At 43.5% G+C, this 13,789-nt stretch overlaps 1 protein-coding gene across 2 annotated transcripts in view; it reads left to right on the forward strand.

The window, feature by feature from the left end:
* Positions 1-13,789, forward strand: part of DENND4C (DENN domain containing 4C) — a 109,582-nt gene that overhangs the window by 76,148 nt on the left and 19,645 nt on the right. Inside the window, exons 24-29 of one of the 2 annotated variants that reach the window (XM_075559979.1) lie at positions 3,749-4,905; positions 6,564-6,741; positions 8,604-8,713; positions 9,480-9,655; positions 10,882-11,067; positions 12,000-12,198. In XM_075559979.1, the coding sequence (XP_075416094.1) occupies positions 3,749-4,905; positions 6,564-6,741; positions 8,604-8,713; positions 9,480-9,655; positions 10,882-11,067; positions 12,000-12,198 (2,006 nt within the window). The remainder of the gene's footprint in view (positions 1-3,748; positions 4,906-6,563; positions 6,742-8,603; positions 8,714-9,479; positions 9,656-10,881; positions 11,068-11,999; positions 12,199-13,789) is intronic. The other variant, XM_075559980.1, reaches the window with a different exon arrangement.

The raw sequence follows: 13,789 nt of genomic DNA on the forward strand, positions 1-13,789 counted from the left end.
GGTGATGAGAACAGACACCTTCAGACCCCCGTAGAACGTACAGCTCTGCTGGTGGTTTCGCCTGTCTCCTTTGCCTTCACTTACCAGTCGTTGCATTTCACTCCTCCAAAGGCAACGGTCTTATCTGTCAATATAGCGTACGTATGACTTGTCAGAAGTGAATTGCCCAACTTCTTCAATATTTTAGGAAGAAGTAAATCTATGTAGATATACTCCTTACTCCTAAAGTCTTTTCTTGTTTTATTTACATGCTGTGAAGTTACATTTATTAAACTTCTTTTTAGGTGATACTCAAGAGATGGCGCTGCAGGTTATTTTGGGTGTGGGTCTGATATGTGTGTGACAGGTCTCATTTTCTCAGGCTCTTGGGGAAAGGGAGGAGGGCAGGGTCTTCTTCATCTGGTTATGTGCGAGTGTCGCCAGGCTTTCTTCCTTGGAATAAACTGGCGGTTCCTCCAGAGTGGCTCATTGCACCAGCTGAGATAGCTAGACACACGCAAGGCCAAGCAGTAGTTTATTAAGCAGAGGTACGCTTCAGAGCAGGGCCCCTCGAGAGTTGAGCGAGACTCGAAGTGCAGTGTGCTTCAACCACGAAGCAAGTCCCCTCTGTATTTGAGGAAGATCCTGGTCTAGGACAAAGCACCTAGTTTATAGGGCAGTGTTGGAAGAATTCCATTGATTAATTCATTCATCTTTCCCCTTGTGTTCTGATTAGTCAGTTTGGTCTCCTTTTGCCCATTTGATGCTTAATCCTTTCGACAGTTGCTTAGACTCCTAATTATTGTTCCAGGCAGCGGGCAGCTCAGGGATGCGGCCACTTTCTGTGGGAGCTGGGTGCTCAGCATCCGGTCTGAACTTCTCAATCCAGGCCTTAAAATATTGAACTGGAGGTGGTCTGAAGACCGGCCAGTTTTCATTCCTTTTTATCCACCTGTTTCCCTTATTCCCTCTTGTCTGAAACTGTGTTCCATTAAGAAAAGATAAAGTACAAATAAAAATAATTTCTAATTTATCAAGGGGCCACAGGGTGGGAGGACTTGGGAGGGAGGAGAAAAGGAGCTGATACCAAGGGCTCAAGTAGAAAATATTTTGAAAATGAAGAAGGAAACCTATGTATAAATCTGCTTGATACAATTAGTATATGGATTGTTATAAGAACTGTAAGAGCCCTCAATAAAATGATTTATTTTTTTAATGGATAAAATAGTAAAGAGACTTTTGCAAGTAGATAAATCAGTCTGATTGATTATAAGATTGAAAAAAAATGTGCCACCAAACTCCTAGGCATGCTGTGAGATCCAGTCATATGTACAAATATCTGTTTCTCAATTCTTGATAAAGGTTTTCAAAGCAGGTACAAATTTGGAATTACAAAATACAAAGGGATACCCCCAAAAGACAGAATTTTTTTCAAAGCTATGCATTTAAATGTTTTTACAAAACAACCTTATAACCTTCAAAGTACTCTCCATTATACTTAATGCATTTATTAAATCTGTGATTACAATCTTGGAAGCATTTTTTTAAACTCATCTGTTTGGATGGCTGACAGCACCTCCCTTATTTTTTCTTCACCTCCTCTATGTTGTAAAATTGCTGTCCTTTCATGCCCCTTTGCATTCTTGGAAACAAAAAGAAGTTTCACAGAGCAAGGTCAGGTGAGTGAGGTGGGTGGGACAAGAGACGCATGCTGTGTTTTGCCAAAACCTGGCACACTGAGATGGCTGCATGAGCAGGTGCATTGTCATGGTGGCAAAAACCAGTTCCCTGGCTGCAACAAATCAGGCCTTTTTTGTTATATACTGTTACACAATCTTTTCATAATCTGTAAATAGAAAGCTTGATTAACAATCTGACCTGATGGAACGAACTCCAAATGCACTATCCCCCTCACATTGAAACAAACAAACAAAAATTCCAAATGAGCATCATTTTGATCTTTGATTTCACTTGGTGAGCTTTTTTGGGCAAGGTGATCATGGCTTCTTCCACAGGCTTGATTCAAGTTTGGTTTCGAGGTTTTCAAAACAGCACCATGTCTTGTCACCAGTAATGACCTTGAGGGGGAAAGTCTGGGTTGCTTTGGAGCTGTTCTTTCAAAGCACAGCACGTTTCCAGTCAATGTTCTTCTCGCGGCTCGGCCAGACCCCACAGCACACATTTTGCAGCAACACTTCTCGTTCCCAAATCCTTCGTTAAAATCCACCGAACTGAGCTCCAAGATAGTTCAGATCACCTCCCCATCTCTTCAGTGGTCTGTCACTGGTCCTGAAACACAAGTGCATGCATTCTGTCAACATTTTTGTCTGTTTGGGAAGTTGATGGATCCCCAGAGAGAGGTTTTTTTGTCATCAGACGACATTTCACCTTTTTTTGAAATGAGAAAACCACTTGTACATTTGAGGGTTTCCCATAGGACTGCCTATATAAGCCGTGTTCAACATAAAAACTGTTTCTGCAGCATTTTTCCTGAGCAGGAAACACAATTTTCCACAATAAACAAGGTTCAAGTGAAACCGCTTTTACGAAAATGTTCGCTGTGATCAGAGAGAAGCATCCCAGGTGACGCCACACCACTGGGTGCACTAACTCAGAGTGAACTGCTGGGTGCTTCCCTAGTGGGGACAAGTGCGTACAATGAAAACTCCGCTCAGCAGAGCTTTTTTCTGTTTTTTTTTGGGGGGGGGGAGCCCCTCGTATACTCACCTACTCCCTTGCCCCCAAGGCTTTAAGATATCTTTATGTATTGCTAGCTCTGTTTAGTTGGTATAATTATTAGTTGGCATTAGTTTGGAAGAGTAGAATCATGAGACCCAATTGGAAAATGAGAAAAAGAAAAGACCTTATGAGGTACAGCTTATCCCCTAAAGTTTCAAGATCATTGGCCTTAAAAAAAGAAAAAGAAAAGCTAATCCTAAATGGAAGTAGGTAGGTTTCCATACGTGCCAGCAATGATCCAAATGGGAAGTAGCTTCTGGTCTTGGAGTGAACAAGGTTGCATGGCAGCACAGAGACCAAACGGATTTGGTTCCCCAAACTGAAGGAGGTGCCTCCAGTCACGGGCCTGGTCGGTGCCATTTGGGCAAGTGCACAAGCAGGACTTCTGGGAGGGCCGCCACCGGTTCTCTGTCACTCACCAGGTGTTCCTAGCATCCCACACCATGAGTGCCAGTTATCCGAGGACTCACCCACCAAGACTTCATCAGTGCGCATGGACTCTGCCACTTGTAACCACCTTGCTCTGTGTTCTTTTATTTGGGGGCTGGTCTCTGTGGAATAGCAAGGTTTGTCTATAGCACATTGATAGCTACCTCTATTGTACATTCCTGGTAAATCCTTATATGTTGAATACATAAAAGCTAAAGTTCAGGTTATGATTTTTTTACGCCTGTTTCTGTGAGAGTGTATTTTTAAAATGGAACGTTAGACTTTAAATGTAAGAAATATTTGTAGACCTGTGTTTACTGATTAATTCATATTTTCACGTACCATTCCTACACCTACAGTATAAACTGCATGACACTTTTTTTAATGCACATAATTTTCAGAGACGGAAAGGCAGTTATACAGTAGAAGGCACCCTCTGATAGGCAGGATTGAGTAACGGTTTTTGTACTTCATACCTTTTGTTCTTTTCTGATTCTTACTGTGAGCATGTATCACCTTCGTGATGAGAAAAACAGACAGTTTAATAAAATTTTTGTTCTAAAATAGAGACTGCTGTTTACCATGGTACATTCTTTCGTAGGTAATCCACCGAATGTGCTATTTTCTACTCAAGATTCCATGGAAGATGCCACGTTTGGCGAAGTTATAGGTCTGAAGAAGACCAGTGATCGAGGAGAAAAGAGACAGAAGCATTTTTCAGAGAGGAGCTGTAGCTTCAGCTCTGAGAGTCGAGTCGGGATGCTGCGGAAGAAAAGCAGCCTAGATTTGAACTCGAGTGAAATGGCCATCATGATGGGAGCAGATGCCAAGATTCTGACCGCAGCCCTGACATGCCCCAAAACGTCTCCGCTCCATCTCTCTGAGACCCAGAGCTTTGAGTACCCTGGCTGCCATGCAGCCGACTCTAGGACTCGTGGGTCTGAGAGCCCGTGGGAAGCGGAGCACCGGGCACGGCCCGTGCTGGAGATGCTTGAGGAGGGCCGGGAGCTCCTGGAGCCCCCGGTCAGTGATGAAACGGCCACGGACGCCCGAGACAGTCTGTGGCAGGAGAGTAATAACAGGAGTCTGTGCAGGGACCTCCAAGCAGAGCCCAGAGACGCAGGAATTAAGAGGCACAGTTTTGGCAGTGTGGTTAAAGCTGTTGAGAGGGAAGATGTCGAGACTGGGCTGGATCCTCTGTCACTCTTGGCCACTGAGGAGACAGGAGAAAAGATACCCGATTCCGAAGAGAAAACGTTTTCACCCATTATTGCGCGGAATCTAGCTGATGAAATTGAAAGCTACATGAACCTAAAAAGCCCGCTGGGGAACAAGTCTTCCAGCATGGAGCTACACGGAGAGGGAAGCCAGGAGCCAGCGCCCACCACAGCGTTCGTTCACCCTCTGGAGAGAAGTTCCAGCCTGCCCTTAGATCCCGGGCTGCCAGCGGAGGGGCGTCCTGGAAACGAAAAGAGCTCCCCTGTGGTGTCCAGGTCTAAAACCTTCGCCGGGCGCTTCAAGCAGCAGACCCCCCCTCGATCGTACAAAGATCGCTCACCTTCTTTATCCGCGTTTGTGCGCTCCTCCCCGCACGGCTCCCTGGGCTCTGTAGTAAATTCTCTGTCAGGCCTAAAGCTGGATAACATACTCTCTGGACCCAAGATGGACGTCCTGAAATCCAGTATGAAGCAGGCTGCCACAGTAGCCAGTAAGATGTGGGTCGCAGTAGCATCTGCCTACAACTACTCAGATGATGAGGTGAGGAGTTGGGGTGTCTGTCGTCTGTCTGCTACTTGAAATGTTGGTAGCTTTTTTGTTGTTGTTTAAGGTCAGTTATTATTTTAGGCACTGTTGTAACTTTGCTTTTCATATTTAAAACTGCATTCTCTCCTTCTGTTTTGAAACTACTTGAATGTGCTCGTAAGGAAATTTATAACAGGACCATTTGAAAAATAATTCCCATAATGCTTTGCCAGCACATGACTTTTCCTGCACAGCCACACTGTCGGATAGAATAGAATGGAGGCTGTAGTCTTGGTGGAAGCTGAGTCACTGCCACGTCACTCTCCGTCACAGAGCAGCTGGCGGCTTCAAACCACTGACCTTTCGGTTACAGCCAAGTTCTTAACCACTGTGTCACCCAGGCGCCCTTCCCTCATCCCATTTCAGTCTGAATTAAAGTACTACATTTATTTCTTTGAAAGCACTAATGGCCAGTGTTTGAATCTAAGTAAAGCCGTACTAATTATGGCGTGGATTCATCTCATGATAGTTGCTTTTAGAGTTTTTAGAAATGTGTGTGCCATTTACAAGGAGCCTGAAAGGTTTTGTAAACACCCTGGAAGGATAGACACTTGGTATTACAAGTGCTTTTTAATGTCCCGTTCTACCTACCTGCGTTTAAAATGTTTTTCATTACTTGGCATGGTTTTGTAGCAAGTATTTCATCTTCTGAGTAAAAATACAACACGAAGAGTATAATCAGCGACACTGAATTGTACACATAGAGGTTGTTGAATTGGGGGCTGGGGGTGGGGTGGTGGAGGGAGGAGAAGGAAACTGCCTGTAGAAATGTGTGCGGTGTGGACTGTCATTCTGAAAGCCGTAATCACAGCCACAGTGCCTGAAAGGTTTCATGCCCATGTTTTTCAGATGATATGAAAAGCTAGTGACATTGAGTAATTTCTCCACATCTTCATAGTGATGGAGAGCTAAGACTAGAACGCTGCTGTCTGGCGTGAAAACACCCTTCTACTTGCACTAGGCCCCCTGGTTTCTTTGAAGACAGCGAGCCCTGGGAGTGCCTTTATTGTGTGATAGGAGTATTGCGAGAGGCCCCACACCGCAGACCTACCCCAGGGACACAACGATATCTTTTGACATTAAGTCCTTGCTTCAATGAATATGTGCTTGTGTACAGAAGGTAAAATCCAAATCATAGTGAAGAATTCATAATATTTGGAAATATGGAAATGGTGGTTTATATAAGGTTTTCCTAGAATCCCCATGCCATCAAGTCAGCTCAAGCTCATGGCTGTGCAACAGGACAGGGGGGAACTGCCCTACAGAGTTTCCAAGACTTTATTTATTTATTTTTTTAAAGACTGTCAATGCTAATCAGGGCCAGCCTCATCTTTCTCCCTTGGAGCATTTGCTGAGCCTGAACCAATAACCTTGTAGTTAACAGCCCAATCAGTATCCACTGTGCCCCCTAGGTCTGCTTTTTTCAGGGCTTATAAAGGTAGTTTAATTATGAAAAGGGAGAGAGTGTATTGAGTAGGTGTTCGGCATGTAAAGGTACCTTTACATGTAAAGGTATCTTAATGTAAAGGTTCTTAATGAAAAGGAATATTACAGTTATTCCATTGAGTGGGTGTTCTTAATATAAAGGTTTCCTTTATTCTTTTCCCTTAAAGGAGGAACCGAGTAGAGATTACAGCTTCCCAGCTGGCCTAGAGGACCACATTTTGGGAGAGAACATATTGCCTAACACGGGTATCTCAGGCTTGGTCTCCAGTGAACTCACCCAGAGCAACACAAGCCTTGGCAGCAGCAGCAGCAGTGGAGATGTAGGAAAACTGCACTACCCAGCAGGTATGGGGAAACACGTTTTTTCCCTTCCTTTAAACCTTGGATTTTGTTTTGTTTTATATACCACCCCCACTCCATTTAATCAACCCATTTATACAGATGATCCGACAGATTTTGGAAAATAGCCATGTCTTCCATATATAATCTATAAATACTGAAGTCACTCACTGCCTTTGTCTTTAGCTGTGTGTATTTGTGGATCACTACATTAGTTCTCAAATGCGTGTATGCATCAGAGTCACCTAGGGAATGTGTTTAACTGTGTATACCGATGTCCAGACCTTTGGATGGGAATTTTGAGACTGTATTGTGAATTTTCAACAAACTCTCTGAGTGATTGAGGGTGTGCCAGCTGTCTTAATTAGCTAGTGCTACGCCAACAGATGCCGCAAAAGGCGGTAGGGGGGGGGAGGGGGCTTTGTAAAAGAGGTCATTTTCTCACAGTGTACCGGAGTAGACATCACACTCAGAAGGCTGCCTCCAGGGGAAGCCTTTCTCTAGGTCAATTCTAGGGGAAGGTCTTTGTCTCTTAAGTTTCTGCTGCTTGATTCATTGGAGATCTCCAGGTATCTTGGCATCTGTAACCCCAGCTTGCCTCTGCTGGCTTAATAATTGAGCTATCTCGTGTATATCTCAGAAAAGATGTATTCATGGTTTTTCAGCAATATCTTCTAAGGCAGTGGTTCTCAACCTTCCTAATGCCACGACCTTTTAATATAGTTCCTCATGTGGTGGTGACCCCCAACCATAAAATTATTTCGTTGCTACTTGATAACTGTCATTTTGCTACTGTTAGGAATCCTCATGTAAATCGTAGTGTGTTTTCCAATGGTCTTAGGCAACCCCAGTGAAAAGGTCGTTCCACCCCCACCAAGGGGTTGCGACCCACAGGTTGAGAGCCGTTGTTCTAAGGCATTTGCTCTCGAAGGTGCTGAAGGCAATATTTCAGGGAAATGCTCATTAGGTACAGCTGGGTGAATCTCTGCACATTGGGGGCCACAGGGATTGCTCCGTTGGCAGGAGTGATTCAATGGAATTTAAGGTCTCCATGTCCCCATCTTAATGATTATCTGCCCATGTCTCTCAAGTTTCAGGCTCCCATTTCGTCCCAGTCAGTGTCCTCCCATAACTTCACACACCAGGTGGGGACTCAGTCACTCTTATGATAACACGCTGGCTTTGGTGTTGGTAATACCATTCTGTTGCCACAGAAATAAGGTTTTCTTTCTGGTACAAGTGACAATACTGTTTGTGTTTTGTGTGATTTTTTTTTTTTAAATGAGGCACTTGAGCTATTCTGTCTCATTAACATAATAAAGACAGCCCATCCCCAAATTGGTGTGCAACCAAGCGTCAGCATAGAGGTTGGGATTTGTGATGCATGTTTTTAGGGGAAAGGATTCCTTTAAGATCAACTTTTAAGAACCCTGGACTTATGATCAAAATTCCTTAGCTTTCTGTTCCTCTGTGTTATATATGTATGTGTGTGTGTAATTTTTATTTCAAACATGTTGAAAATTTTAATGAACAATCATTTCCTACTTATATTAACTATTGTTAGCTTTCTATCTTTCATATATATGTCTTTCATGGTTTATGTGTATCTATGTATGCATGCATGTATATACATAAACACAGATAAACACACACATATACATATGAGGGGACTTTAAAAGTTTGTAGGAAAACGGAATGAAAGATAATGGCATTTTGGGGGCAGACCTTAAGCACATATCCGAGCCAGGTGGACGTAAATTGCGTGCATTATGACACATCCCTCCCAAAGACTTTAGTGTGCATTTCCTAAGAGTAAGGGCATTTTCCTACCTAATGTGTTACAATGTTTAATGCTTGCTTCTCTCTAGGTGAAGTTCCATATCCAAGAGGCATAAAAGGGCAGGATTTTGAAAAATCAGAGCATGGATCTTCTCAAAATACTAGCATGTCTAGCATCTATCAGAATTGTGCAATGGAGGTAAACGTTCCTTTAAACATTTTTTTAAGGTAAACATTCCATTTTTATCTAATAACAGCGTGGCTGTGAGTTTATTCTATTGGATTTCAGAATGGCACGTGATAGACTTCTGTGGCATCCTTGTGGCTAGAATAATAAAATAAGTCATAGGTTTTAATTTGCTTGATGTCTGTGTAAGGAAGGCAATGGACTGATCATTTTTGCCAGTAAAGTAATAGAACTGCTAATTCAAACTTTGCTCCAATAGAATGGAGCAAGCCCTGTGCTATTCTCAGGAGAAGAGGCTTGTTGATGACTCCTTTCATCGTTGTCACTGTTAGTTGCGTCAGTCCCTGGTGACACCATGTGTACAGAGTAGATCACCCCAGAGTGTTCACTTGTGGGACCTTTCGCAGCAGATGCCAGGGGCCAGTCTCCCGCGATGCCTCTCTGTGTGTGGGTTCAGACCTCCAGTACCTTGTGGCTGGTAGTCAAGTGCTTACTGTGTGAGCCAGCTACCCAGCTACTCACCTTCTTGCCATGCACTTCAGTCCTACACTTAGCAACCCTGAGTGACAGACAGGTAGGACTGCTTTAGTGGGTTTCCTAGGTTTTGCGCAGAAAGCCTCATCTTTCTCCAGTGGAGTGGCTGGTGGGTTTGAACTGCTGACCTTTTGGTTAGTAGCTCAGTATGTAATCAACTACACTATCAGGGCACCTTTTGAGGAAAGCATGGGTCCTAATTTCCACCATGGCTATTCTTAGTGGCTGCATTTTCCTATCCTAGGTTTTGATGTCAAGTTGTTCGCAGTGCAGAGTTTGTGGAGCTTTGGTTTATGATGAAGAGATTATGGCTGGATGGACTGCCAATGATTCTAATCTGAATACAACGTGTCCATTCTGTAAAAGCAATTTTTTGCCTCTTCTCAACGTAGAGTTTAAAGACTTGAGGAGCTCTGCGAGGTTAGTACTGTAAAGCTCCCTGCACTACTTACGAGGTAACACACTGCCTTCAAATCGACGTGGACTCAGAGGACAGAGTTGAACGAAGCCCTAGGATTTCCCATGCTGTGGTGGCTCTTTGTGGAAGCAGACTGGCTGGCCAGGTTCAAACCACTGACCTCTGGGTTCACAGCCCAGTGCTTTACCCGCTGCACCACCAAGGGTCCTTACCAATAAAAGTCCAAACCACTGCCTTTCAGTGATTCTATCTCAAAGACCTGAGAGGGGCACGGATCTTCCTGGCATGTTACTGGTGTGCCAAGTCAGAAGAGAAAAAGCTAATCATTTAGTGTTGCTTTTGTATTTTGATGAAATGTTATAAGGAGTAGTTAATGCTTAGAAGTAACCCTTATGGATAATTCAAAACTTCAGTATTAGGCATAGTCTTAGACCTAATTTCTGACGCAGTGACTTACTGGGTGTCGGAGGGGGCTTCAGCTCATCTCGGGACTCCGTGCCCCTTTCTGGTAATGCTCTGTGTAGTCTGCGAAAAGATCCACTTCTCTGTCATCCCAGGGGCCTGGCTGGCTCATGAGCTCAGTGACCAGCCCTTAGGTAACTGAGCATTTGGCAGCTACTGACCTAAGCAGGCATTCTCAATATTTCCTTAGCTTCGTATTGCCACTCTTTTAGCCCAGGTGTGGACGGAGCCAAATCATATTCTTAATTCTCAGTACAGTAGCAGCTCTGGTTCCTGCAAAGGCCCCTTTTATCTCTCCTCTCTGCCCCCAACCATCTCCTTTTCACTGTCACTCCCTCATCTTCCGAGATCAGACGAGATCGGCACGTTCAGGGTGGTGTGGCCGTAGACTCTCACTCCCTCATCCATCAAAGACACGGACGTGGCTGTGTGAGATACATTCTTGGTGACTGTGTGTTCCTTCCACAATATGTAGAGTGGCCACATGATCCTCAGATTGCTGTTGAGACACTCTGTCACCTAGCGACCCCTTAGGACAGAGTGGAACTGCCCCTGTGGGTTTCCAAGACTAAATGTTGATGGGAGTTGAAAGCCTCATCTTTCTCTCACAGAGCTGTGGCTGGTGGTTTTGAACTGCTGACCTTGTGGTTCTCAGGAATCTCATAGGCACTCAGTCACAGCTGCTTTAACATAAAGTGACTCTTAAGTATGATGAAATCTTGAGCATGCAGATCTCTTAAAACTGTTTTTGATGCCCCATGTGTAGCTTTTTCCTGAAACCAAGTACCTCTGGTGACAGTTTACAGAGTGGCAATGTCCCATCGGCCACTGACGCCCCGGAGCACAAACCCATCTCCAGTGCTGCAGAAGCCGACTTGATGACCTTTCTGGATTTGCCAAAACACACTCAGACCATAACCGAAGAGACGAGCTCTGCAGTTGAATCCACCAGGTACCATAGAGTTCAAGGACTCTTGATCAGAAACTGGGCGCCCATGTAAACATTTCATCTCCAAAGACGACCAGTCTGGTATAGATACAAGTTCTGGCCTTTTCAGCAAGTAAATCTTATCTTTTTACCACCAAATACTGTTTAAATGTCTAGCAAATGAATATGTTGATGAACCATTTTTTAAAACAAATTTTACGAGATTTAATGTTTTACCTTGTTTGGTTTTTTATTCATGTACTTTGTACAAAGTGAGCTTCTCAGCGGAATAAAAGAACTCTTCATGTGGCCATTGCCAGTTTCCCATATTCACTTTACTGGGTAGCATACTCTTTATCGATGGAATGGAACATTTGTTGAAAGAGCCTACTGCGTGCTATCGTTTTCCAACATTTCTCAGCCTGCGGGTCACGACCCCTGTGGGGGGTCAAACGACCCTTTCACAGGGGTCACTTGATTCATAACAATAGCAAAATTACAGTGATGAAGTAACAACGAAAATAATTTTATGGTTGGGGGTCACCACAACATGAGGAACTGCATGAAAGGGTCACAGCCTTAGGAAGGTTGAGAACCACTGGTTTAGGCAAAGGTCTAAGAAAGTAAATGGGGCCTAGTGTCTGCCCAGACCACATTCTGACCTTTTGAAGACCAAGCGCTTGTCCATGAATTCTTGATGCTGGTGTTTCCACACGGCATTCTTGTAGGTGCTTCTGTGAAGAAAGAAAGATGAAATAGTGTTGGTGTGAACAAAGCAACTGCAAATGGATACTTGGATCTATCCCATCTGTGTTATCACCTCTCACCTGAGCAAGTCCAGTCATAGGAATGTTTGGTGAAAATTTAGAGTGTACGAGTAGATTTGATTCATTGTAGAAGAGATAGTGCGATTGCTTTTTAAACATCAATACAAGCATTTCTTGATCTTTTTTCAGTGGTGAACTAACGAACGCCGGTGGAGATGATGTCCAAACGACAGCAGTGTCCCCAGCTCCCAACAGTTCATCAAAGCGAAGTGTATCTTTGACTCGAAGCCACAGTGTCGGAGGCCCCTTGCAAAACATCGATTTTTCCCAGCGACCGTTTCATGGCATTTCAACAGTCAGCCTTCCAAATAGCTTGCAGGAAGTTGTGGTATGTAAGAACATTTTGACTGTGCGTATGCTGATGTAGAGGTTAGGTCAGCACACTGGCGGATTCATTTTAATCACAGGAAGAGTGATTCAAATGTGTCCTGACAGATTAAGAACTTAAAGAAAGAAAGAAAGGCACTTTTATTGTGGAAAAGTAACACAAGTATACAAATAGAAATAGTGCATAATGAGTCACCTTGACTGACCATCCACCTGCCTTTCAGTTTCCTTCCTGTGTGCTCCCCGTTGCTCTTGCCTTTAGTACTTGGAAGCGCATTGCAGATTTGACCCTTTTCATTTCCAAATATGTCAGTATGCCCTTTTAAAACTATATAACCTCAGTGGCATTTCATAATAGATACATGATATCAAATTATTCCACCTTCGAATTTCTTACTGTTTTGAAAATGCTGTTATGTGTGCGGGTGTGTGTGTGTGTGTGTGTGTGTGTGTGTGCATTTTCAGTATGTTCAACAGTCAAATATGATGCCTTGCATAGGTTACTATGATTTTAATGTTATATAAATTTATAGATTCACTCTCTTTTTTCTTACAATTATTTATTGATAAAATGGGGTAATTTTCCATTGAGACAACAGAGTTGCCTACAATCCAGATTTTGCTAGTAGTAAGTAATCCTGTAGATTGGTATTTGTATTTAGAAGTATGATCTTATTTAGGTTTTTGTTTCCGATACGTTATTTATTTATTTTTAATAATTTAGTTGGGGACTTGTACAACTTTCATCACAATCCATACATACATCCATTGTGTCAAGCACATTTGTACATGTGTTGCCTCATCATTCTCAAAACATTTGCTTTCTACTTGAGCCCTTGGTATCAGCTCCTCATTTTTCCCCCTCCCTCCCCACTCCCCTCTCCCTCATGAACCCTTGATAATTTATAGATTATTATTATTTTATCATATCTTAACACTGCGTGATGTCTCCCTTCACCCACTTTACTGTCGTCCATTCCCAGGGATGAGGTTATATGTAGATCCTTATGTTGTTTATTTTTGCAAGACAGTGTCAGTGTTGGAATGTTTCTTCATTAGGAGACACATAGTATTTTGTCGTACCTAGTGCTTACATCACTTGATTCACTGGACGTGTCACAAGGTGATTGTCTCACTCTGTCATGTATTTTGTGGTGTCCATCTATTTAAAAGAAACCTGATTTTGTAAAGATGCAATTCGTACTGGAATGTTAGGATAAAAGTATGATGCTGTCTTTATTTTATTTACCAATTTTCAACATAATGAATTTGACCCCTAGAATTTCACCTTGTAGTGGCAATGAGGTGTTGTCAGGTTGGCTCTGCCTGCACCTGCGCCATCGTCGCAGTTGCTGTGTGAACCCGTCGTAGGATCGTGTCACTCCATCTGAGTGAGGACTAGCAGGCTGCTGTCTCTTCCGACAAGTCCACTCTGGTCTGGTCTGGTCTGGTCTGGTCTGGTCGAGAGAGAGCGAGAGAGAGCGAGAGAGAGAGAGAGAGAGAGCGAGAGAGAGAGAGAGAGCGAGAGAGAGAGAGAGAGAGAGAGAGAGAGAGAGAGAGAGAGAGAGAAAGAGCGAGAGAGAGAGAGAGAG

This window comes from Tenrec ecaudatus, chromosome 10, assembly GCF_050624435.1.
Source record: "Tenrec ecaudatus isolate mTenEca1 chromosome 10, mTenEca1.hap1, whole genome shotgun sequence".
NCBI lineage: Eukaryota > Metazoa > Chordata > Mammalia > Afrosoricida > Tenrecidae > Tenrec > Tenrec ecaudatus.